General features: G+C 52.6%; 1 protein-coding gene and 1 long non-coding RNA gene across 21 annotated transcripts in view; one reads left to right on the top strand and one right to left on the bottom strand.

Moving 5' to 3' along the window:
* Window positions 1–23,708, bottom strand: part of NLRC5 (NLR family CARD domain containing 5) — a 91,295-nt gene that overhangs the window by 27,803 nt on the left and 39,784 nt on the right. For 19 of the 20 annotated variants that reach the window (XM_060397955.1, XM_027977859.2, XM_027977861.2 and 16 more), the window contains 18 exons: window positions 21,023–22,697; window positions 19,669–19,752; window positions 19,441–19,524; window positions 18,017–18,100; window positions 17,798–17,887; window positions 17,079–17,138; window positions 15,400–15,465; window positions 14,828–14,911; window positions 12,471–12,554; window positions 11,407–11,496; window positions 8,981–9,049; window positions 8,124–8,192; window positions 7,166–7,249; window positions 6,662–6,745; window positions 4,779–4,868; window positions 3,505–3,549; window positions 2,450–2,536; window positions 1,561–1,644 (listed from right to left, as the gene is read on the bottom strand). In XM_060397955.1, the coding sequence (XP_060253938.1) occupies window positions 1,561–1,644; window positions 2,450–2,536; window positions 3,505–3,549; window positions 4,779–4,868; window positions 6,662–6,745; window positions 7,166–7,249; window positions 8,124–8,192; window positions 8,981–9,049; window positions 11,407–11,496; window positions 12,471–12,554; window positions 14,828–14,911; window positions 15,400–15,465; window positions 17,079–17,138; window positions 17,798–17,887; window positions 18,017–18,100; window positions 19,441–19,524; window positions 19,669–19,752; window positions 21,023–22,697 (3,013 nt within the window). The remainder of the gene's footprint in view (window positions 1–1,560; window positions 1,645–2,449; window positions 2,537–3,504; window positions 3,550–4,778; window positions 4,869–6,661; window positions 6,746–7,165; window positions 7,250–8,123; window positions 8,193–8,980; window positions 9,050–11,406; window positions 11,497–12,470; window positions 12,555–14,827; window positions 14,912–15,399; window positions 15,466–17,078; window positions 17,139–17,797; window positions 17,888–18,016; window positions 18,101–19,440; window positions 19,525–19,668; window positions 19,753–21,022; window positions 22,698–23,708) is intronic. The other variant, XM_042231669.1, reaches the window with a different exon arrangement.
* On the top strand, window positions 8,847–20,338 carry LOC121816485 (uncharacterized). The gene is made up of 4 exons (XR_006056106.2): window positions 8,847–9,233; window positions 9,310–9,433; window positions 16,772–16,933; window positions 20,153–20,338. It is a non-coding gene; the product is annotated as an uncharacterized LOC121816485 (long non-coding RNA).

Below are 23,708 nucleotides of genomic sequence, written 5' to 3'. Positions count from 1 at the left end.
CTTCTGCCTCCTCCCCTCTTGCTTCCCTTCTTCTCTCTGTCCCTGTTCTTGGTCCCCTGAAGGCTGCCCTTTTCCCCTCACTGGGGTTATCAGGAGCATCCCAACATGTGCTTTTCTGGCTGGCGGGGAACCCAGCTTGTGGGGAACAGTGGCAGGGGCCTCCTGTGGTTCTGGAGTTGGAAGCGAGGAGCCTGTCAGGACCCAGGCCGTAGGCTCAGCTATACCTCTGTCCTAGGACTGGTCTGGGGCTCAGGGCACAGGCAGAACAGTGGCTTTCATTGAGGGGTAGTCTGACCACAAACACCAGTGGCTTTCCACTGGACCCCCAACAGACAGTGCCATGGCTTCTGCTTGGGTCAATGCTGGGTTTACACACTGTTGTGTCTTTTTTTTTAAAGCAACAGAAACTTTACCCATTACATCTCACAAGGAATGCTGAAACGTACACCTCATGTACCATGATATAAATGATATTAACAAGCAGGGGTAAGTGGGTGAGGAAACTCTGGACTAGCTTTGCAGCCTTTCTATAAAGCAAGTCATCAACTGTTCTAAAATAAATGATTCGTTTGAAAATTCATTGGTTCCACATGTCTCGATATTTCAGGAAAGCCACAATGTTCTGTGATAGACAAAAGGTTGTTGAGATCCTGTGCCTGTTAACAACATCACACCCCCTTGTCCTCTGTGTCCATACGTATTTGAACAAGAAGAGAGGCATGAAAGGACACACTCCTGGTATCAACATAAGGATATTGTTAACAATGATAATGTTAATAATAATGGATAATGAGTTTGTTGCAAGGGCCAGAAGGGCATTTGAAATGGGAGCCAGAAAGCAAGGGGGAAAAAAAAAAACTAGCACAATGGAAAAGAAGATATGGGGCAATGTAAAGTGCAACTGCAGAACACAGCCGGCCTATGACTTCAAACAGGGGAAAACTGTATACACAAATGGAGAGGGCCACCAGGACAAACAATGGTGCTGAGTTATTTAGGTGAGGCAGGTTTGTCTTGGGTTCCTTTATTTTACAGTAATTATTATAAGAAAACGACAACAACGATGATGAGGGTAGGAAAAGTCTTGACTGACCACTTCACAGACGAGAAAGCTGAGCCAGGACTCCTGATTCTAAGCCTAGCCTCTGATCATAGACCCAGGTATTCTGGGGTGAACTGGTATCCGGGGTGGATGGGGTCCCCTGAGGAGGGGCCTTCAGAGTGACAGGCTCCAGCCACACAGGCAGGCCCGGGTGGGAGCCAGGGTGGGGCTCCTGGGGTGGGGTGGGGGCAGACTGGGGATTACAGGTGCTCTGAGTTGAGCAGACAGGAGATGAAGCCCCAGGCCTGGCACAGCCTCTCTCAGGGGGAGGGGTGAGGTGCCTGAAGCTGGGGCCACTGAGAGGCAGCGAGCCTCCAGGAACTCCCCTGGGGTCAGGCTTCGGGGTCTGGCAGGAAGGGACCAGGAAGGACTCACCTGGCCTCTAACCAGGCCACCCCCACCCAGGTCACTGGGCAGGTGCCCACGTTGTGGCCCTGGGCTGTGTCCTCAGTACTTACTGGACTTCCAGGGGCCCCGGGCACTTCTCCAGAGACTTGCAGAGGTGGGAGAGGCTCAGGGGCTCCAGCTGACAGTCCTTGAGGCTGAAAAGGGGCAAGCAGGCACAATGAGGTCAGGGAGGGCTCAGGGCCCCTGTCCAGCCCCTAAAGCTGTAGGCCACCGGCCCCTCCCCTGACACGGAACACCCTACCCCCTACAGGCCCCAGGCCCCCTACTCTGACAGTCACAATCAAGGCTGCCTGAGTGCTCAGCAGCTCTGAACCAGTCCCAAGTCCTCCTGGGACTCCTGCCTACATCCAGGCCACCACTTTCACTCACCTGGGCTACTTTAACATCCCCTGGGTTCCCAATCATGCCTCCTGCAACTCTCCACCCTGCTAGCATCTTATCTGTAACAGTATAAAACTGACCACCCTCTCCTGTGCTGAAAACCCTCTGTGGCTCCCAGTATCCTTACGCTAAAAGTAAAACACCTCTCCCATGTCTCCACTCACCTCCACTCTCCCCATATAAGCTCCAGCCACCCAGAAACGCTCCCCAGGAGCCAAGCCTTTACTCCCCGCCACCGCCCCCTCCCCACAAGGTGTTCCCACCCTGCCTGGTTCCTGCCCCTCCCCGCTCCCTGATAACCCTGTTCAGGAACCAGCTATGAGCTATGGTGTCTCTCTTCTTAGGTGAGGAAATCAAGCCCCAGAGACAGGAGGGGCCCAGCCAGGGTCTCACAGCCCCTCACGGTAGGGCTGGGAAGTCTTCTGAAAAAATAACGTGACTCCTCCACAGTGGGAATGTTGGATCCTGCAGCCCCATCAGCAGCCCTCCCAGACTCTCCACTCCCTCACCCCTCACCCCATTGTGGTTACCCCCAAACAAGAAGCAGTAAGACGGTACCAGAAGCTCCTGGGGACGTGGCGCTGACCAAATCCCAACCGGGCTCCAGCTCGGAACTCTGGCAAAGATCCAGGAGCCAACAGATCCCTGCAAGCAGGGAAACCATCTTGAGAGGAAAATTCGAAGCACTGGAAGACTCGACTCATTAGGGCCGGAAGGAGCTCTTGTCACAGTCAAGCCCCTCCCTGGACGGATGGGGCAACTGAGGCCCAGGGAAGGGCAGTCAGAGCAAGGACGCCCACAGCTTATACCTGTCCACGTGGGCAGCACCTGACCAGGTCGGGGGATGCGAGGACAAGAGCCCTCCTCTTTCTGACCATCACTGTGGGTAGCATTCACATGACTTCCTCTCTCTGTGCCTTGATCCTTCTGGTTTCAAGAACCCAGAGAGTCCCTAGAAATGGAGACCCTAGCTCGGCAAACAAGACCACCCCGGCTTCAGGTAGCCCACTTGATACCGCGAGGCTTTTCTCTAAGGCACTGTCTGGAAATGCACTCTGCCCAGCTGGCCCCACCTGAGGCGCCCTTGTACCGGCCAAGGTGAGACCAGGTGGCCGGCCTCCACTAGGGGGCAGCCCGGAGCCCTGGCACAGAAGGCACTTGTTTACGGCAAAGGCATGGAAACTTTTTCAGAGCACCAACGGTTCTTGGTTTCTCAAATGTGATTCTCAGCATGTGGAAGGGCAGTGATTCACAGGAAGGCAGGAGTCTGCACAATTCTACAAAGGTCTCCGGAGGCAGAGACGGGGCTGCTCCCCGCCACCCTCCCACACAGCCGCAATCCGCCAGCACCTGTTTTGTGGTGGCATCACCCGTCGGCTCCGCCCTCCCTCCCACGTGCACGCCTTTTGAGAAGAGATTTAAGGCAGCTGACTACTGCACATTAATATGGGGAAGAGGGCTACAGAAGTGATCCATTCCAGCCTGTCAGATATGGGTGGGTTACTCTATAGCTAACGGTCAGTATGGGCCTGGGGGTGGGGGTACCTATAGAAAGTGGGGACCAGAGGGACAGGGGACCATACCCTGTCCAAACCTCAGAGCTTCCTCCTTACCTGCCTCTTTTGTCCCCTCTCAGGATGATGTGTTGGCTCGCAGAGCTGTAGACAGAGAGAAAGCAGTAGCGTAAGAAAGGGCCAAGGGCTCCCCTCCTAGGCAGTGGCAAGGCAAGAGACCAGACACGCTGGCTTAATTAATGGTGGCCTGTTTTCTCAGCAAACAGGATAATAAGCATACTGCATACAAAGCACACCACTGACATGATCTTTGATGCTCACAATAAAATCGTGAGGTAATGAAGTATTCTCACACTTCACAGAGGAGGAAGCTGAGGTATAGAGAGCCCTAGTGGTCTGCTCAGAGTAACACAGCCAGTGAGCAGTGAGCCTGGACTTCTCAACCTGGTCTTTCTGCTACTGCGCCACCTACTCTCGGAACGGGGAGGGGAGGAATGGGCAGACTTTACCAGAAACCATGGAACATCTGCTTTGCCTGGCCCAGGGCTGCTTGGCTGGGTGCCTTCCCCCCCCCCCTTTTTTTTTTAAACTTTAAGTTTTGTATTGGGCCATAGCCAATTAACAATGTTGTGATAGCTTCAGGTGACAGGGAAGGGACTCAGGCATACATATACATGTATCCATTTTCCCCCAAACATCCCCCCCATCCAGGCTGCCACATAACATTGAGCAGAGTTCCCTGTGCTGTACAGTAGGGCCTTGCTGGTTATACATTTTAAATACAGAAGAGTGTATCAGTCCATCCCAAACTCCCTAACTATCCCTTCCCCCGATCCTTCCCACTGGCAACCATGAGTTTGTTCTCTGTGAGTCTGTTTCTGCTTTGTAAGTTCATTTGTACCATTTCTCTTTAGACTCCCCATATAAGGGATGACTGATGATATTTCTGCTTCTCTGCCTGATTTACTTCACTCAGTATGACAGTCTCTAGGTCCATCCACATTGCTGCCAGTGGCATTATTTCATTCTTTTTAATGGTGCCTTCCCTTCTACACTCTCATCAGCTCCAAAGACCCCACCATTCAGGCGGGTCCCTGAAAATTCAATGGCTACCAGAGAGCTCTCAGTTTCCTTAGAAGTCACCCGGGGCAGTCCAGAGAGTAAGTATGGGACAGTATACGGATTGTGTCCCACGGTGAATTTCGAGAAATTTGAGCATTCCTGGAGCTATATTTCACTCATTCATCTATTCAGTCATTCCACAGACACATACCAGTTGTTCCCTGGGCCTGGTATCACACCAGAGCCCTGAGGATGCGGCATCATGAATGGGGCAGAAGAGGGACAGGACAGGGTCCCAGGGGCACTCTCACCTGAATTCCAAATGCAGAAGCCACTGCAGAGTAGAGAAGCACTGGATCAAACTGAACACGCCCTCCAGGGACAAACAGTTCTCACTGAGGCTGGAGAATCAGAGGGATGTTGTGGTCGAAGTGACTCAGGACTCAGTAACACCCTCTTTGTGGTTAGAGCACAGGGCTGGGGAGGGTTGCCCCTCCCTGTACCAGACAATGGAACACTCGGAACCCCAGAGTTACTCAGAGTGTCTCTGCTAACTCCCCATTGTACAGACAGGGAAACTGAGGCCCAGAGAGCAGCAAGGTCTTGCCCAAGATTAAGAGACAAGTTGGTGACAGAGCTGAGATTAGAACTCAGTGGTTCCCTCTATCTATAATGAATCTGGGGTGACTTGTGCCTCGGTTTCCCCACCTGATCCAGGAGGGGCAGTGCCCCAGTGCAAAGTGAAAATGTGAGGCCCCTTGTTGAAAAAGCAGAGCAGAGCTTTTCCTCTTTCATGGCCTGTCAATCCATCCTAGTGGTTTAATATTTTCCACTTAACAAAGCACTCCTCAGGCACTGGGAGACTGGCAGGTGGGTACAGACCCTCACCCATACCAGGAAGCCATACCAGGCATTCCCAGTATTGACAAGGTCACAGGAGGATATTCTTGAAGGCTCCTTGATAGCTCAGCTGGTAAAGAATTCGCCTGCAATGCAGGAGACCCCGTTTTGATTCCTGGGTCAGGATCTTTTCAGCAGGGAAAAGATCCCAGGAGAAGGGATAGGCTACCCAGTCCAGTATTCCTGGGCTTCCCCTGTGGCTCAGCTGGTAAAGAATCCTCCTGCAATGCAGAAGACCTGGGTTTGATCCCTGGGTTGGGAAGATCCCCTGGAGAAGGAAAGGCTACCCAGTCCAGTATTCTGGCCTAGAGAAATCCATGAACTGTATAGTCCATGGGGGTCATAAAGAGTCAGACACGACTGAGCAATTTTCACTTCACTTCACATCTGCATAACATTTGCCTGCATCAGTGAGGTCTTTCTCCCCACCCTCTGGAGGCTGTGAACAGGAACAGAAGCAACCAGCCTCCCAGTGAAAGGCGGTTGGAGTGGGCAGTGCTCTCAAGCCACAGCACGGGTTATAGCCCAAGCCACAGCCACCCCCTTCTGTGTTTCCGTGTGAACTGACTAGAACCAGGAGCTCAGAGAGGTGATGTAATTTGTCCAGGGACACTGGGAACCTAGGACCTGTAACCAGGTTCCTGCGGCCAGGAAGGCTCTCCTCGAAGAGCCAGCGAGGAGGAGGGGGCGTGTGAGCCTGGAACAGGGATCTTTAAGGGCCTAGAAACTCTGGTTGGCTGCAGGCAAAGTCTGGGGGTTCCTGGCCTTCTTCCAGGGCCCCCCTCCCGTGGTGAACTTCTTCCCTCTCTTGGCAGGTGCGCAGGGCTCTCAAGTGTCCAGTCACACTGCTTTGGGTGTCTTCTTTAGTTCAAACCGTCCCTGCCAACCTGGCCAGGGCCCCATCAAACAGCCCCTTCCCACACCCCAGGGCCAGAATAGCTGCCAGGTGTTACGTTAATCAGGCAAAACCCCAGACCTTCCTGCCTGGGCCTTCCTGAGAGCATGCGCAGAGACAAGGAGCCAGGTTTGAGAAGTGAAACCTCAACTCAAAAGCTGGGTTGCAGAGTCACAGAATCTAGTTTCTCTTTTAGCGAGAATCACAGTAGTAGCTACACTGTCCTGAATAGGACCACCTGTTTGATTTGATCCTTATGATAATCCCAGGTGGGAATGAGATGGGACACAGAATCTCCCCCCACCCCTTCATCACCATCCCCTCTGCCCCCCTCCCCCCACACACACCCTCATCTTGATGAGAGCCCCTCTCAGAGGCTTTGCCCAGAGGGCTACTCACTTCAAGGACTGCAGAGAGCCCAGTCCTGGGAGCAGCCGAGCCAGCAGGACCACACCTTCGTCCCCCAGCTCGTTGCCTGATAAGCTGGGAGGGGCAACGGGGACGACAAGTCAGTGGAGGGTGGCAGGGGTGGAGGTGGCAAAACTTCAAGTCTCCATCCCTGCTTCTCAGCCACTCAGTGTCTCCCGGAACTGGGATACAGTCCTGGGCTGCCAGGCTGGATCTCAGCCCCAGCACTGGGTCAGGTGGGGTCCCTCCAACCCCAGGGGTTCTCATCCTCAGGTTTGTGACCCCTGAGGGATCAGAGTTGGGCTTCAGAGTGTCAAATGTTGTGGGGGGGCTATGTTCTAGGGGGATGAGTCACGACTTTGACCAGGTTCTCTAAGAGGATGCAGCAGGGAATGAACACATGATCTAAATCTTAAGAAACAATACAAAAAGCGCCACACTAATACCTACCAACTGATGGCCCCACCCACCCGCCCGCCAGCCACAACCACTTACTCAAGGTGACCGAGGCGGCAACTTCCTCCCAGCGCTTTGCAGAGCAGCTCCAGGCGCTGGGCTTGCAGAGCACGGTGCGTCAGCCTGAGAAGGGCAGAACCACAGCCCTGCAGCGCCCGCACCGCTCGGCAGAGGGGCCAGAGCGGCCTGCCACCCCCAGACACACAGGCGGAGGGGCTGGCGGAAGGGTGTGTCTGGCACCCAGACAGACCAAGAGGGACCGACACATGGTACACACAGGATGTCACACGGGCACATAAGAGTCAGAGTCAGCAGGCGTGCTTAGCTGCTTCATGTCTGACTCTCGGCGACCCCGTGGACTGTAGCCCTCCAGGCTCCTCTGTCCATGGGTTTCTCCAGGCAAGAATACTGGAGTGGGTTGCCATGCCCTCCTCCAGGGGATCCTCCCAACCCAGGGATTGAACCTAGGTCTCCTGCATTGGCAGGTGGATTCTTTACCCCCGAGCCACCAGGGAAGACACAGAGATAAGAGAAGGAGAGGAGAGAGAGAGAGAGAGAGAGAGAGATGGAGAGACAGACTGATAGCCAGAGTGGGAAATTTGGATGGACGCAGACTCAGAGAGAAGGCTGGAAGAGTTGTGATGGGAGCCCTGTGGGGCTGAGCTGAGCCCCAAGGCCTAGGCCCCTGGATCAGGAAAGAAGGGGCTACATGCTACCCATTCTCTGCATCCAGAGTCCCCATAAGTCCTCAGCTACTGGAGGTCTGGGGGGCTAACAGGGGTGGGGACCTTGGGCAGGGAAGTGACTGAGGGCTGCCCTGTGAGCCCCATGTGGGGTGGGCTGGGCAAGGGAGGTGACAGGCAGGAAAACCAGGCCTCGACAGCAGGTCATGTCCTCTGGGAGCACCTGGGGCTGGGGCCCGGGGACAGACTCTGTACCCAGGAAGGGAGGAGGCTGGAGCCACGGAGGAGCCTACAGGCCATCATCACGGTGGTACCTGATCCTCAGGGAGCGCAGAGACGGCTCAGAGGGCATCTGGAACGTCAGGCTGTCAGGAAACGTAGCCCTGGAGGGACACATCCCAAGGCCAGTCTCAGCAAACGCCTTACCCACTGTCTCAAACTCCAACCTTAGTGCCACTCCCCACCATTCAGTCCCTATATGAGGCCTGGGGACAGTCAGATCTTGGTTTCAACAGGTCCTCTTGAATTCCTGGCTGGGTGGCCTGGGACAAATCCCTCAGCCTGGCACTGGGAGAATATAAGTGAATTGCCGTAGTTTGCTGCCTCTCAGTTAACCTTGGCTCTTAGTATCTTTGATCTCATCACCGTCTGTGCCTTCGAAGATGTCAGCCTCAGTGGCAAGCAAGCCTTCAAAAGCTCAGATCCTACAGAAGACTGTAGTCGAGCACTGAGCTGAGTCTCTGCCTGTGTGCTGGGCTGAGCAAACCCAGGAAGGAACTCTGGAGGAGGCAAACACCCTCTAAACGGTCCTTGCACCAAAGGGAGCCTGAAGTTCTGACCAAAATCAGAGCTGCAGACCAGGGGGTCCTCTGGGTTTAGGCTGCAGGGCCTCAGTCTCCCAGGAGGAGCTCTCTGGCTACTCCATCCCTGTCCCAGGCTGCATCTGGCACCCTAGGGCTCTCTTCAGGTTCCACTTTGGGAAAGGGGGGAGGTGGTTCATCCTTTGAGCCTCCCCTTTTGGGTAGCATCCCAGCCGAGCCTGCTGACTTCCTGCACCTTCGTGAATTTGTCATCCCCACCCACCACCGCTGAGTTGCACAGTCCAGCTGTGGAGCTCAAGGAGGGGATGGTCCGGGCTGAGGGCTGGGCCAGGATGACGTCAGGGCCCTACCTCTTCTGGATCCCCTCCTGCTCCTCCAGCTCTGGGGCAAACGTGAAGACCACAGTTTTGTGCAGCAGGCTGCAAAGAAAAGAGGGGAGGGAGGAGGCAGGAGGTTTATGGGGCTCCCTGAAGTCATTTCTTCAGCTGGGCCTCTAAGGGGTCACCCCCCTGCCTCTAGCTGCAGCACTTCCTCTGATTTGCCCTAACATCCTCTGAGCTTCCTGGGGGCCTAGAGTCTTTCTACTGCAGAAATTTCACAAAGGTATGGACCCTCATTTCCTGGTAAGTCTTTTCTTTCTCTGAAATCAAACTTCAGCTCTGCTTTCTCTCTGCCTCAGGCTGAAACCTCTCTTCCTTCTTCCTGCTCCTCTGTGTCTGGAGGCTGTGGGTGCTTGGTGCCACATGGGGAGGCCACTGCTGGCCGGACGCGCACTGGGAGTCCACGGGAGGCTGTGACTGACAGTCAGTGCAGCCCTAACCTCGCCTTCCCAACTGAATGTTATAGACACTGCTGCTACTGCTGCTAAGTCACTTCAGCCGTGTCCAACTCTGTTCGACCCCATAGATGGCAGCCCACCAGGCTCCCCTGTCCCTGGGATTCTCCAGGCAAGAACACTGGAGTGGGTTGCCATTTCCTTCTCCAATGCATGATAGTGAAAAGTGAAAGTGAAGTCGCTCAATCATATCCGACTCTTAGCGACCTCATGGACTGCAGCCTACCAGGCTCCTCCATCCATGGGATCTTCCAGGCAAGAGTACTGGAGTGGGGTGCCATTGCCTTCTCCAGTTATAGACACTCAGTTCAGTTGCTCAGTCGTGTCCGACTCTTTGCAACGCCAGGCCTCCCTGTCCATCACCAACTCCCGGAGTTCACTAGGTTGTCCCAAAAGTTCATTCGGGTTTTTCCATGTAATGGAAAAACATGCATGAATGGAAAAACCCGAATGAACTTTTGGGACAACCCAATATATTTCCAATTACAAAAGTCATACTTCTTCCCTCTAGAGAACTTAGAAAACAGAGTAAAGTAAAAAGAAAATAAAGAAAAATCACCCACAATCTCTTCCACATATCAATTACCACTGATGGTATTGATCACATGTGGAGTGGGCCCTTCAAGTCTTTTCTCTTCTTAATGCAGTTAACAGTCTTTCTTTTTTCTTTTCTTTTTTTTTTTTACATTATCAAACCTCTGATTTTTATTAGTTGGCTCTTACCATCGCGCTAATAGACAGTCTCCATTTTCCACAGAATTTTCTTTTTCTTAAACAATGGATATATTTACAGGTTCTCTTTTAAAAATTAATATTTCAAGGGACAGATGAAGCAAGGGTTACATGATGTTGACAGTTATTGGTGGGAGCTGGGGAGTTCATTATGCTATACTCCCTTTCAGTGTGATTGAAAAGCTTTATTATATAAACAATGAATTAAAATTTTTTTGTTTACTTAATAGGCCACAGTCTTCCCTCTGCACTAAAGCTGCAGCTGTATCATGGTTCCCTCGAGTTCTCTCTGGAGCCAACTTAGTCTATTTAACTAATAGCACTAATATCCTATTGTTAAAGATTTAAGTTATTTTCAGTTTTTCCTATTACAACCAAGACAGAGACAAACACCCCTGCAGGACTAAGTGTTTGCACAATCATGGTTACTTCCTCATTATAAATTCCTAGAAGTGGATGGAGAGACATTTGCATACCACAGGGGCCTTTGCTCAATTATTATATACAGCGAACCAAGGTCCCCTAATCCACCTCTTAGGTGAACTTGGTCTCCCTTTCCTCCTTTGAGGAGTGTTTAAAGCAGGGCCTCCCAACTAAGTTGAGAGCCCCTATGGGTGGGGACCATGTTGACATTTATTAACATCTGTCCTCAGCTGCCCAGATTGAACACAGTCTTACAGAAATAAGGTCGGGCCCCGTCTAAGGTTAGGCCCCCTTAGAAGCAGAGTCTCTTGGTCACCGCGTACATGATGTACTGAGGGTCTGATCTCAGGAGAAATCAATAAGGGACAGAGGGAAGCATAACAGGGCAGATCCTCGGCCAGATCCCTTGGGGTGCATGCATCTCACTAAAAGTTTGCCCCACCTGAGGCAAGGGGGCTGGTAAGTTACACCTCTGCCTCCGTCATTGGCTATTCCTGGCTGGGGGGATAGGGTGGAGGTGCACCCTCCCAGGCATCACTGGATCTTATCCGCCTGGGTCAGTTCTCTAGACGAGGTATAAACTGTGAGCGGCCAACACCTTTAGTAGCTGGGAACGGGTGCCCAGCTGTAAAGCGGGTCTGGGCGGGCAGCAGCAGCTTCTTCTGTAGGACCCAAAGGCCCACGGCCAGAAAGAATGCAGAGCATTTGGAGAGGGATGACGGGAGAGCCTGGGCACTCCACGCTGTGGGTGGCAGTGGGTGATGGTGGCCCACTGGGAGTTCCTACCTGATATGTAGCTCTGCCAGGGTTTGGCACGTGCTCACCACACTCAGCACGCTCAGCACCCCGGCCACAGAAAGCCCATTGTCGCTGAGGCTGTGGACGGGAGGAGGGAGGCAGCCATCAGCAGGTGGTTGGAGTCCCCGGCCCCAGACAGCTCCAGCTTCTCCTCCTGGCTCAGCAGCTGTCACTCTTGGAATGTCCTGGGTCCCTAACCAAGGGGTCTCAAAGGCTTCTGGCCCAGGTGGATGAGCCAAGAGGCATGTGACCCCCTGCCCCACACAGAGAATAAAGTTCTCCAGCTGGAGCAATAAGCACTGACTTACTGTTTTTGCCTTTCTGATCCTCAGTTTTTTGATCTGAAAGATAACCACCATTTTAATCCCCTTTTTATCAATGGGGGAAACTGAGGCCAAGAAACACTACGTTACTTTCCCAGGATCGCAGAGCTACTGAGCGCCAGAGCCAGGGTCTAAATCCAAGGCTAAGAATCCAAATCACTGTTAACTTCAACACCCTCCTCCCCACATAACTCACACTTGATGCTAAGAACCCAACACATCCCCCTCAAACAGCACCCTACCCCACACCATGCATCAGCACAGCACACCCCATAGCCCACTACCCTTTCTTTTCATCCCACCACCACCACAACCCATCCTTTCACCTCCAAACCATATCCCCACCTAACATACTACTTTCCACTCCAACATCCCAATGCAACACACCAGCACCCATCCACCCAATACCCTAAAGCTGCGCCAATAAAACACTGCACACCCACCACGGGGCGGCTGTCAGGGCAAACTGGAACACAAGCTACTGCTGTACACTGAACACGCTCTACGTGTACAAGGGGTTTTCATAACGGGACCCAGGTGGCGCATGCCAGAGGCGAGGGCAGGACATGGCTGAACCACTCCAGCCACACTGGAGTTGGGAGAAAGCATGGGAGGTCATGGAGTGGCATCATTTCTGGCGACTGTGGGCACGGGGATCGGGGGTGGCAGGGACCAGCTGGGGCCCTGCTAGACCCTCCCTGGTACCCGACGGTGGGGCAGGCAACTCACTCCAGCTTCTTCGTGATGTGCAGTCGGGGAGCAGCCTCTGCCATCAGTCGACAGCCTTCATCTTTGAGCTGGTTCCCTGAGAGGCTGAGACAGAGGGGTCTGATGTCCTGTGCAGCTAGGGTGGGGTGCCCCCTCCACCCTCAGCATTCACACAGTCCCTCAATGACTTTAGTCAAAGCATCACTCCAATAAATGAGACTCAGTTATAAAGAACATTGACAGATTGTATACCATATGCCTGAAACTGTCCTAGGTGCTGTCACAATGTTTGGATATTCAATCCTCATAACAACCCTATGAAGTAGGCACTATTATCACCCTCACTTTACTGACGAGTAAACTGACTTCCAGAGTGGTTGAAATATTTGATCAAAGTTGGACCTGGGATTTGAACTTGGGCAGCCTGACTTCAAGGCCCCATCATCGACTGTTTCCTTATGCCACAACCTACACAATTACTTCTTGTGATGAGCTCCATGCTTTTAGGGGGATCTGATTTAATCTGGGTAAAAGAGAAGACTTCCCTGATGTTTGAGCTACTTGCTAGAAAAACGAGGAGTTCAACAGGTAAGGGGTGGGAGAGAGGTAGGGGAAGGGGGTTCCTGGTAGCAGGGAGAGCACAATCAAAGACCCTGAGGCACAGCACATGCAAGGGCCTGAAAAAGAGCCAGTATGTCCAGGCTAAGGATTGAGTGGGGGCTTCCCTGGTGGCTCAGTGGTAAAGGATCCACCTGCCAATGCAGGAGGCATGGGTTTCATCCCTGGTCCGGGAAGATCCCACAAGCTGCGGAGCAACTAAGCCCGGGCGCCACAGCTACTGAGTCTGTGCTCTAGAGCCTGGGAACTGAAACTACTGAAGCCTGCGGGCCTAGAGCTGCAACGAGAGAAGCCCGTGCACTGCGACTAGAGAGGAGTCCCCCACCCCCGCCCCCCCGCTGCAACTCGAGAAGAGCCGAGTTGAAAAAAAGCTGGAACTAGAAAATCCTAGAAAAGTGCAGTAAGGAAGACCCAGCACAGCCACAGAACAGTAAATAAATTAAACAAAGAAATAAGTAAATAAGATTGAGTGGGAAAGTGGGGTCAGATGGGGCTTGTGGGGTTGCGGGCTGGTTCTAGATCATACAGTATTTAAGGATTTGGGCTTTATCCTGAGCAAGGGGAAGCGGCAGGCAGCAATAAAAGGCAGTTTACTGCCAGATGGAGGTGGCCAGGATGGAAGCAGGGAACCTAGCGAGGAGGCATGCAAGTGGAAGGTGAGAGTGGTTTAGATCAGGCAGGTGGGTGAAGAGGACGGAGAAAAGAGAACGGTCGTGTCATGCCACATGTAGGATCTTAGTCCCAGATCATGTGCGGTTTTAGCTCCCCTATCAGGGATCAAACTCATTCCCCCTCCAGTGGAAGTGTGGAGTCTTAACCACTGGACCACCAGGAAAGTCCCAAGAGAATGCCCCAAGGGAACTATATAGGGGGAAGGACAACTCAGGATAGACTGGCTACAGGAGGAGGACAAGGGGCTAAGAGGTTGTCTGATCTGTGTAACCAGGTGGGTGATGAGGCCCACCTGCAGGTGAGGACACTGGGGGAGGGACAGGCCTGATGGTGGCTGGCTGGAAGCTGGTGGAAGCTGGGTGGAAGTATGTGAGTTTGGTAAAAACCAGCTTTTAACCCTGTCTTGGTTTTTGCAATGGGACAACATCAAGGTTGAAACTTTGGTCATCAAGGCTGCCTTCACCCCATCCAACTTGCCCCAACCCAACTTCAAGCCCATTTGACTTTCTGGGATGATCCTGGCAGGGGTCCCTTCCTGGTGACGTGACAGGACCTCCAGTTTTCCCCAAACCACACTCTCAAAGGCATCACCCGGGAGCTGGACATCCTGACAATTTTCTCCAGTCCCCAAAAGGTCATCTCATGCTACTCTGGGAGGAAGACAGGGTGAGGGACCCTGAGGGTTGTGGTTTAGAAGATAAGACCTAAGTGTCATGAGCTTTCTGCTTTGCAGACCTCTGGGAGGATAAGGACAGAAGTCAGACTGAGCCTGAACCCTGTCCTGGAGTCTTCCTAGCTTTGTGACCGTGAGCAAATTTACCTTTCTGTGGCTAAATTTCCTCCACTATAAAATGCCCACAGTAGCAGTACTTACATCATAGAGATATAAGGATTAAATGAGAGGATGTATGTTAAAGTGCCTGGTACACGACAGGTGCTAAATAACGGTGGCCATCCTGATGATCTGATTCCCCCAAATTCTTAATGAAGAGCATGCCCTTCCCCACACCATCCACCCAAAAGGCCTTGCCTACGCTGCCCTGCCCTCCCCTTCCGCCTCCTGCCCCAGTGCTCCCCATGATACTCACTCCACTTCATCCAGTTGTGGGCCCTCCTGCAGCTGGGCTATGAGCACCTCCACATCATGGACCCCAAGCTGACACTTCTGGAGCCTGAAGTGGGGGTCAGAGCAGAGCTCAAGGTCAGAAGCTACACTATGGCTCCTGTAGCTCTGAGTGTGGCTGCCGGGAGCTGCAGGAGCCAGGAGGCCAGCAGACCTGGGTCTAATCTTGGCTCTGTTTTTCAGCAGTCGAGTGACCTTAGACAACGCATCTAGCCTGTCTGCAACTCAGTTTCCTCCTCTACCAAATGGGGCTAATAACGTGTACTTTGCAGGTTTTCGAAACAATTAAAATGAGGTAATGGATATAAAATATTACAGTGCCAAGCACAAAGCAGAGGGCCATTGAATAGCAGATTTTAGTGTTGTTCTTATGACAGATGCTCCTGGTTCAGGCCAGGATGGGTTATTCATATCCTTTCCCTGCCACACATCTGCTTTTCCCTTTATCTTCCCTGCCCCTGCCATGACTTCTCTGGGAAGGTACCATCTCCCCACATCATATCCCTCCCCTCAAGGCAATGAATCCCACCAAGGTACCTGAGTGCCAGGCTTCTCCTCTGAGCCTCTTTCCTCTGGTTGGCATTTCCCTGTAAGTCTGGGTCTCTGGCAAGAACAAATCCAACATTGGCTCAGGAGACCAAGGCATGAAGGACCAAACCTCTTCCCTTAGTTTCTAGGAAATGGTAACCCTACAGCATGACCCACAGTCAATGAGTAGCAAAGACGGTTGCTTGAAAGTACTGAAGGTGCTATTCAACAAAGCAGCAGAAAACAAGGTCTGCAGTCAAGTGGGACCTTGATTCAAATTCTGGTTCTGCCATATTTAGCTGTGTGGCCTTGGGCAAGTCACTTCATCCATCTGAGCCTCCATTTTTTTTTCTAAAGTGGGATGACAACATCCAACACATAAAGTGATTGAATGAGACAGCATATGGTTAAGTGTTTGGCATAGGCATAAAACTGAAGCTTAGTAAAAAGAAGCTGTTATTGTTCAAGATGTGATTGTGTTCACTTGTACCATCTGTGGTTCAGAAGGCTGGGAGAATGGATGGGATGGTACATAGGTGCATATGGTGGAAAACCAAGAAAGGACTGGGGGCTGCAGGGAAGCTGGGACACCATAGGTTTTCACCAGCTTCTAGAGCGGTGCTGTCTAAAAGAGCTTTCTGCAAAGATGGAAATGTTTTCTATCTGTGGCATCTACTATGGGAGCCACTAGAGTCACTCATGGCCACTGAGCCCTTGAAAAGTGGCTAAAGTGCGGATGAACTGAAACACTCATTTTACTGAATGCTAATTAATATAAAATTAAATGGCCAGAGGGGCATCATAGCTGTATGCAGTCAGAGGGTAAAAACATATTGGTTCTCCCAGATCCTTATGAAAAAAGTGAAAGTGTTAATTGCTCATTTTGTCTGACTCTTTACAACTCCCTGGACTATAGCCCACCAGGCTCCTCTGTCCATGAATTTTTCCAGGCAAGAATACTGGAGTGGGTAGTTATTCCCTTCTTCAGGGACTTCCCAACCCAGGGACTGAACCTGGGTCTCCTGTATTACAGGCAGGTTTTTACCATCTGAGCCATCAGGGAAGGTCCCCAGATCCTTGGATAGGTGAGCAAATTGAGGCTCAGAGCTTTATGAGGACATACAACTTCATTCATCTCTTGAGTCTCACAAGGGGGAAGTGTGAGAGAAACACAGAAAAAAAACTTTAATGGGATGGTAACTTCCCTATTTCTGCCCAGCCAGGAATGGCCAAGCTAGAATCCATGGACAGCTGAAACAGCCAGCATTTGCATGGCAACTGGGTGCCAGCAGTGTTCTAAGCACTTTGAATGTGTTAATTCATTCAAGTCTTAGAACAAGTCTAAGATGCTGAAACCATAATTGCCTTCCTTCTTTTTCAGTTGGAAGTGTTTCCCTGCCTAGTAATGCCGAACTCATTGTGTCTTCATGCCCTCCCTAAGGGTCTGATCACTCTGAGACTTCTGAGGATACCTTCTCATCACAGGAGCTGGATGTGGTCCAGGGACACTAGAGGAAGCTAAATCCTTGGCCAATTCTGAGAAGTAAGTCATTTCTCAGGGAAGTAGTAGCAAGAAAACCCCCACATTCCAGTTCTTCTTAAGTTCCTTTGCAATTTTCCCCACAGCTGCCTAAGCCCAGATTGCTTCTCAGAATGAGCCCAGATCCGCTCCATCCCTAGTTCCTTACCCTTGTAGCTCAGCAGCTGTCTCTGTGGGTGGGGAGAGGAGGAAGATGAGGTCCGTCTCCCTGTAAAGTCAGACACTGAGCTGTGAAACCAGTACATCACCCCCACCTGTGCACCCCAAGCTACCCCAAATCTCCAGAGAAAGCTGATTTGTAATTCAGAGAGAAACAGCAGAATTGGCAAAAGTGCTCAAAATTAGACAATTGCACAAATTGCTGAAAGTGCTCAAAATGTACAATCGTGACTATGACATTGCTAGATGAATCCTGAGTGTTTTAAAAAATCAGGAAAACACTTTTTCTTTTTCTTTTTTGCTAGAAAAACAATAAAAATTAGGACTGCTGAGAGTTTCTACAGGAGTCAGTGTTTCAGGATTAAAAGGCATGACATTTGAGCTACTCCATGACCTAAACTGGCAATGCTAGTTCAGCACCACGGAGAGCGACATGCGACTCAGGATTCCCTCCACTCTGCCCATAGTTCCTAGATTTGCTGATTCATTCCCTCGTTCATCCACTCATACATCTATTTATTTTTCCATTCATTTATTGAGTATGAGGTGCCAGCCTGAGTTAGGCTCTGGAGATATCAATGTGAGTAAAACAGACTCACGCATACACACATAGGTCTTACAGACCAGTGGCCTCCTCCTTTTCCCATCCCCTACTTTCTCCTTCCCTTTCTTCAAGACCCTGAAGGCCAGGACCCCACTTGTGCTCACCTGACCTGCAGCATCCTGATGGTAGGGCACGTGACCGCCACCTTTGTCAAGGAGAGTAGTGTTGACACGGAGACATTGTTGCGGCTCAGGCTGCATGATTGTGGCAAGGGTGCCAGGAATGAATCTCCCTTCCCATCCACCCCAGACTCTCTTTGTCTCCAAAGAATTGGGGGGCGGGGGGGGGGTGTCTTAGGTAGGGGCAGTAGAAAGACTGCTTACTCAAGTTTCTGGAGCCGTGGTAGGCAAGAGAGTACCTTCACGATGTTCAGCACTTCCTTGTCCTTGAGCTGATTGTCCTGGAAGCTGCAGAGAGACCAAGGGCCAGTCCCTCAGCCCTGGAGTTGGGAGACTTGGAAGCCTCAGTTGGCAGGTGACAGGCATGGCCATCATCATGCAGGAGACATGAGACAGGGGCCCACAAGAAGTTCATGGTATCCAGCAGTTCCAGGTGGGAGGAGAGGCCCTCTGATGGCCTCACTTCTGTCCCTGTTCAGTCCCCCTGGGGGAGTTTCTGCCTGGTGTCCCAGGGGATGCAGATGATGGACAGTGAGGTCTCATGAGAGGTGTAAAGACCCAGGGCCCTGCGCTCAGGCCTCTAACTCAGGATCTGCCTGAGACCTGAGTTCATCAGGGTCTCTAGGCTCCCAGGTGATGAGCAGCCTGGGACACAGCAGAAGTGGCTCCCGGCCTCATCTCTGGTTCTGATTCATCCAGAATCCTAAGCCAAGCACTGTCCTTTCTGACCTCACATTTCCCACCTTTCTACAACTAGCTCTGCCTGGATTCTGAGCTGGAGGGACAAAAGAGATGAAGAGTGTAAGGGTGGCTCTGTGTGGAACCACTTGGTCAGGACAAAGGATTGGTGACAGTGAACTTGTTGACATTTACTTTCCTTTTGTAATTATTGAGAGTGATCTTCATCTTTTCTCCAACCACCCAGAGTGACTGTGAACAAAGACACCCAGCAGAGGGGGCAGAGTAGAGCCCAGTCCCGCTAAAGCTCCTCTCAACAAGCAGTGCACCCTGAGGCTGGCTGCATCTGCCTGGATGAAGGGGTGACTTCTAAAGCTCATCAAGGTGCCATATAAGGTAGCAGAGGTCCTGCCAGGGAACTGCTGGAGAGGATCCCTGGCCCCACCCTTCTCAGGTCACACATCACAGATACAAGGCAGGAGTATATTCGTGCGTATGTGTTTAGATGTGTATGTGGATCTAAGTGTGCAGGCATATTCTGCTGCCCGTTTGCATGCAAGTGGGGCATGTACTTAAGCGAGCAGGTGAGTTTAACCGTGTATAGACATATGTGCATGAATGTGAAGGTATGTGTATGCCTCATGCCTTTATGTGTACCCACCCAGCCCCTGCCTACACACTGCCATCCCTTCTCTCAGGGTCACAGAAAGAGGGGAGGGAGCCTCAAAACTCAAGTTCCTTCAAGATGGCCCAAAATATTAGCACTTCTCTGGGAGCCTTGAGTTTGAACCCAGTCCCACCTGTTTCTCAGGCTGATGCCTCCTCTGTCTGGGTCTCACTGAAGAAGTACTGGCCAGACCCTAACGGAATACACAGCACCCAGTCCAGGCCCAAGGGGGACCCTGGGCAGTGAATTCTCTCCTGAACCAGCCCTCCTGGAGATCACTCACCTGACCTCCTCCAGCTGTGGGCAGAAGGGCAAAGCCTGCACCAGGTGGCTGATGCCTCGAGCAGTGATCTTACTTCCTGCTAACCTACAGGGGAAGCAAAGATGGAGGGAGGAATAGGGATGGGGAAGGGGGTGACCAGGAATCTTCCCTGTGTAGGGCTGAGGGAAGGGAGGGGAGTTTCAAGCATCCCCAGCTGAGGATCCGTCTTGGTTCCGAGGCCTGACTCACCCCAGCTTCTTCAGGCTCCCCATCGTTGGCAAGCTCCTGGAGAGGGCTTCTGCAAAGGCGTCCCCACACTTCCTACTCTTAAAGCTGCCACAGGAAGAGGCAAAGCAGCAGAAGATCAAGGATGGGCAGGGCTTAGAGGAGGTCATCATTTATCCCTCCTCTGAGAGGAGGAATTTAATACAGTAACGGCAGTAGCAGCAGTAGTAAAGTTGTTGTAACTGCTGCAGTAGCAACAGATACATATATGGCAAACACTGCTGACTTTCCACCAAAACCTTCCCTCCACTACAGCTGCGACTGCGAACATAGTTTCCCAGACAGAGGTGGTGTTTCCCAGCCTCACCTGCAGCTCAGTATTGACCATACAACTCCAACTATGTTGTTACCACTGGAATGGGAGTGGAAAGGATGTGCCCTAGTTCCAGGACCAGCTTTAACACATTGGGCATGACTAATCCATCTTTTCACCTTTCCCCCACGCCAGAGCACAGATGTGTCTGTGACCACGCAGATCAAGATACCCTAGGAGATGATGGAGCAACCATGGAAGGAACCTGGGTTCTTGCATGATCGTGGGAGCTGAGCCATCCCACTGACCTGGACCATTTACCTCTGAGTCTTCTATAATAATAATAATAATAATAATAATAATAATAATAAACTACATTATTTAATCCACTGTATTTGGCCAGGGAAGAGAGGGGTTCTTTGTTACTGTACCCTAACCTTTTTTTTCTAGCTACTACACATATTGAGCCTTTACTCCTGCTGGGAATTGTGTTAAGAAGTGTTTTTCATGCATTCTCACAACAACCCTATGCGTTAGGTACAATTACTGATTCATCTGAGGGATAGGGAAACTCGGGTTGCAAGGCTAAAGAACCTGTCCAGACCCAATAGGCTCTAGTAGCACAGCCTTGATCAGTGTTCCAGCCCATGACTGCGGGAAAGAGAGGGAAAGACTGAATCCAGGAACCATGACTAGAGGACATCTAACTAGACCCCAGAGTTCCTGGCAAGGCATGGAGCTTCCTCACTGTGTTACAAGCTAAAGGGCAGTAAGGAGGGGCCCATCTGTTCTTTATATAATCAATTAATTAATTCGGTCATGCCATGTGGCTTCTGGGATCTTAATTCCTCAACCAGGAACTGAACCTGCACCCTTGTCATTGAAAGCATGGTGTCCTAACTGTTGGACAACCGGATGAGTCCCTGCTACGATATTCAAGATTCTTGCTCTGCTCCTCTCAGCAGGAGTCTGCCAGACTGGCTGGCCTCCACTCCCCACAAAGTCCAGTTCTCTCCCAGGGATGTCCCCAGGTCCTCCCCAGAGGTCCCCTGTCCTCACTCTCACCTGAGATTCTCTACCTGCCCACAGCCTGCCAGGGTTTCAGGGCAGCGGGGCTCGAGAGGGCAGCCCTCAAAATCCAGGTGGATGGGGCCATCCCTGTGCCCCAGGATGTTGGTCAGGGAGGCCATGTCGGCGTAGGTCAGCAGGAAGTTGTGGAAGGGCAGCTGCTGGGGGAGGCTGTGGGCCATGAAGTTGGCCAACTCAGGCTCCTGCGTCTCACCCACACAGTGACACAGCTCTACAATCTTGGGCCCCGTGAGCCGACGGGTGGCCAACTTCTTCAGCGCCTGCAGGACTATCTCCTGCCTGGCAGCCACCCACTCCTCCTCCCGCTGAGCCAGGAGGCTGAGGAAGGAGCGGCAGGCGTGGGATGCCAGGCCGGCCAGAAAGGTGGGAAGGTGGTCCGACAGGCCCAGTCTGGCTTTGGTCCGCTGCACCCAGCGAGAATGGAGGGTAACATGCTGGCTGAGGGCCTCTCTGTCCACCTGGGGTCTGGTCATCAGGTGCAGGGCTGCGAAGAACTCCTGCAGGCTGAGGTGGGAGAAAGCGTAGCCTTTATCCCGGTGCCTGGGCCCCGTGCACACGCAGAAGGAGGTCAGCAGACCGAGGGCATCCCCAAAGGCCAGGGTGGATGCAGGGATGTCTCCAGTGGAGAAGATGACCTTCCCTGACTCCAGGCCACTCAGGGCCACCTCCCCGAGACCCAGCAGGGGCTCGGCCTGCAGGACCCCTTGGGGGTCGAGGGCGAGGAGCATCTGCACATAGTTCTGCGTCATGGTGGGCAGGAGGGCCGCAGCCTGGCCTGGAGACCTGCCCGGGAGCAGGTGATGGAGGCAGAGGCAGGCGACTCGGCACAGTGCAGGCACCGCACACATGCTCCAGAGGCGTCTGTCCACCCGCAGCTCCGCCAGGGCCGCCTCCCGGGACGGCTGGTCACTGAAGAAGTGGTTCACGTACTCCTCTACCTGCGGACCGTCAAAGCCCCACATATGGACAGTGGCCACCTCGGTGGGCAGGCAGGCGGGCAGCTTCCCTGGACGGGAAGTGGCCATCACCCAGCAGCCAGGCAGGAGGGTCCCACGGCAGAGGCGGGAGAAGAGGGTGAGGGCTGACGCCGGGTCCTCGGGGTCCGCGGTCTCCTTGTCAGAGCAGGGCTGGAGGATCTCGTCCAGCCCGTCAAAGATCAGCAGGATTCCCTCCGCGTTCTCCTTCAGGTGCTGGAAGACGGCCTCCGGGCTGGCCTCGGGCCTCAGGTGCACATCGAAAAGGAGCTGCGGCAGTGTCAAGGAACCTGTGATCAGGTTGAGCTGGCGGAATTCGAAAAGGAACACGGCCTGGAAGCGGTCCAGCTGACCGTCAGCCCACTTCTGGCAGAGCCAGTGAGCCAGCGTGGTCTTGCCCATGCCTGCCTTCCCCAGAAGCACCGTCACTCTTGGGCCCTTGCTGGCCTTGGTACTGAAGAGGTCCCGAATGTTCACATTGGTGCCATCTTCTGCCTTGGGGTCCCCTGTCGTGGCGCCCTCCTGAGTGTGGAAGGGCGCCGAGGCCCGGCTCCAGTGCAAGATTGAAGGGACATAGACTTGGTGGAAGGCCAATGGCTGCCCCAGCCCAGGGGTCCTGTCACCATAGCGCTGCTGGACAGAAGTTCTCAGTAGCTGCAGGTACTTCTTGGCCAACTCTGCAGGGGACAGGGAGACGGCATGAGAGCAGAATGCCTCGCTGCCCCCAGCTTCCCTCCTTCCCCCCAACCCCCCTCCCCCTCATCAGGTTGTTGGGAGCCTGCAGCCTCAGCTCTGCATGTGTGTGTGGGTGTGGGGGCAGAAATGGCGAGGGCACCCAGGTGGTCTTGTTCCACCCAAATTCCCAGAATTAACTGGCTGCACAGAAGCACAGGCTTTGGCTGCCATTTACACATGGAAATAATGAATGGGGACGTGTGGATCATGGCTCTTGTCTGTTTTGCAACAACGCAAGTGGCATAAAGTTTTCAAAAAGATGGGGGAGAGGAAAGGGGGGGCACTTCCTTTGGAATATCTTATTGGAACAAACTTTTACTATGATACTGGAGTAACCTGCCTTTGCCACCACCTCCCCCCAACAATATTTCAGTTCTGCGAGGTCAAGGATGAGCACCAACCACCTATGGGCCCAGGTTCTGACCAATCAGAACTTCCAAACCGGTCAATAGTCAACACCTACAGTGCCAGGTGTTGACTTTAACTGCTGAGTTATTTGGGAGATCTTTGGTAGCTCAGGGAAAGGCTTGGGGTCTTAGGGAGGGCTCCAGTGTTGAGGAACACTGGAGATGCCCACAAGGAGGGGGGACCCCTGACATAGTGTCCTATTTTATATTGATGCAAATCTTCTGACCAGCTGCGAATCCTCTGGCTATGCCTGATAGGGCTGGGTATCACAGCTGGTGGGACAACTGGTGGAGAATGAGAGAAGCTTCTGTCTGTCCTGACTGGTTCTCAGTAGCCTCCATGTCTCCCCAGGGACCCCCGAGGCTTCTAAACAGGCATCCAGCTCAGCTATAACCTGGTCATTGAGAGCCCAGTTCTGAGGTCATGCTTGTCACATCCCTGGGGCTCCTTAAACCTTGAGGACCTGGAAGCATTCCTAGAAAAGCCTGGGTGATGGAGCTGCAACCTCTAGGATGCTTTGAGCTCCCTCATCTCTGCAGAAGCCC

Source organism: Ovis aries, chromosome 14 (assembly GCF_016772045.2).
Source record: "Ovis aries strain OAR_USU_Benz2616 breed Rambouillet chromosome 14, ARS-UI_Ramb_v3.0, whole genome shotgun sequence".
Taxonomy (NCBI): domain Eukaryota; kingdom Metazoa; phylum Chordata; class Mammalia; order Artiodactyla; family Bovidae; genus Ovis; species Ovis aries.
This window is presented reverse-complemented; position numbering and strand designations above follow the sequence as displayed.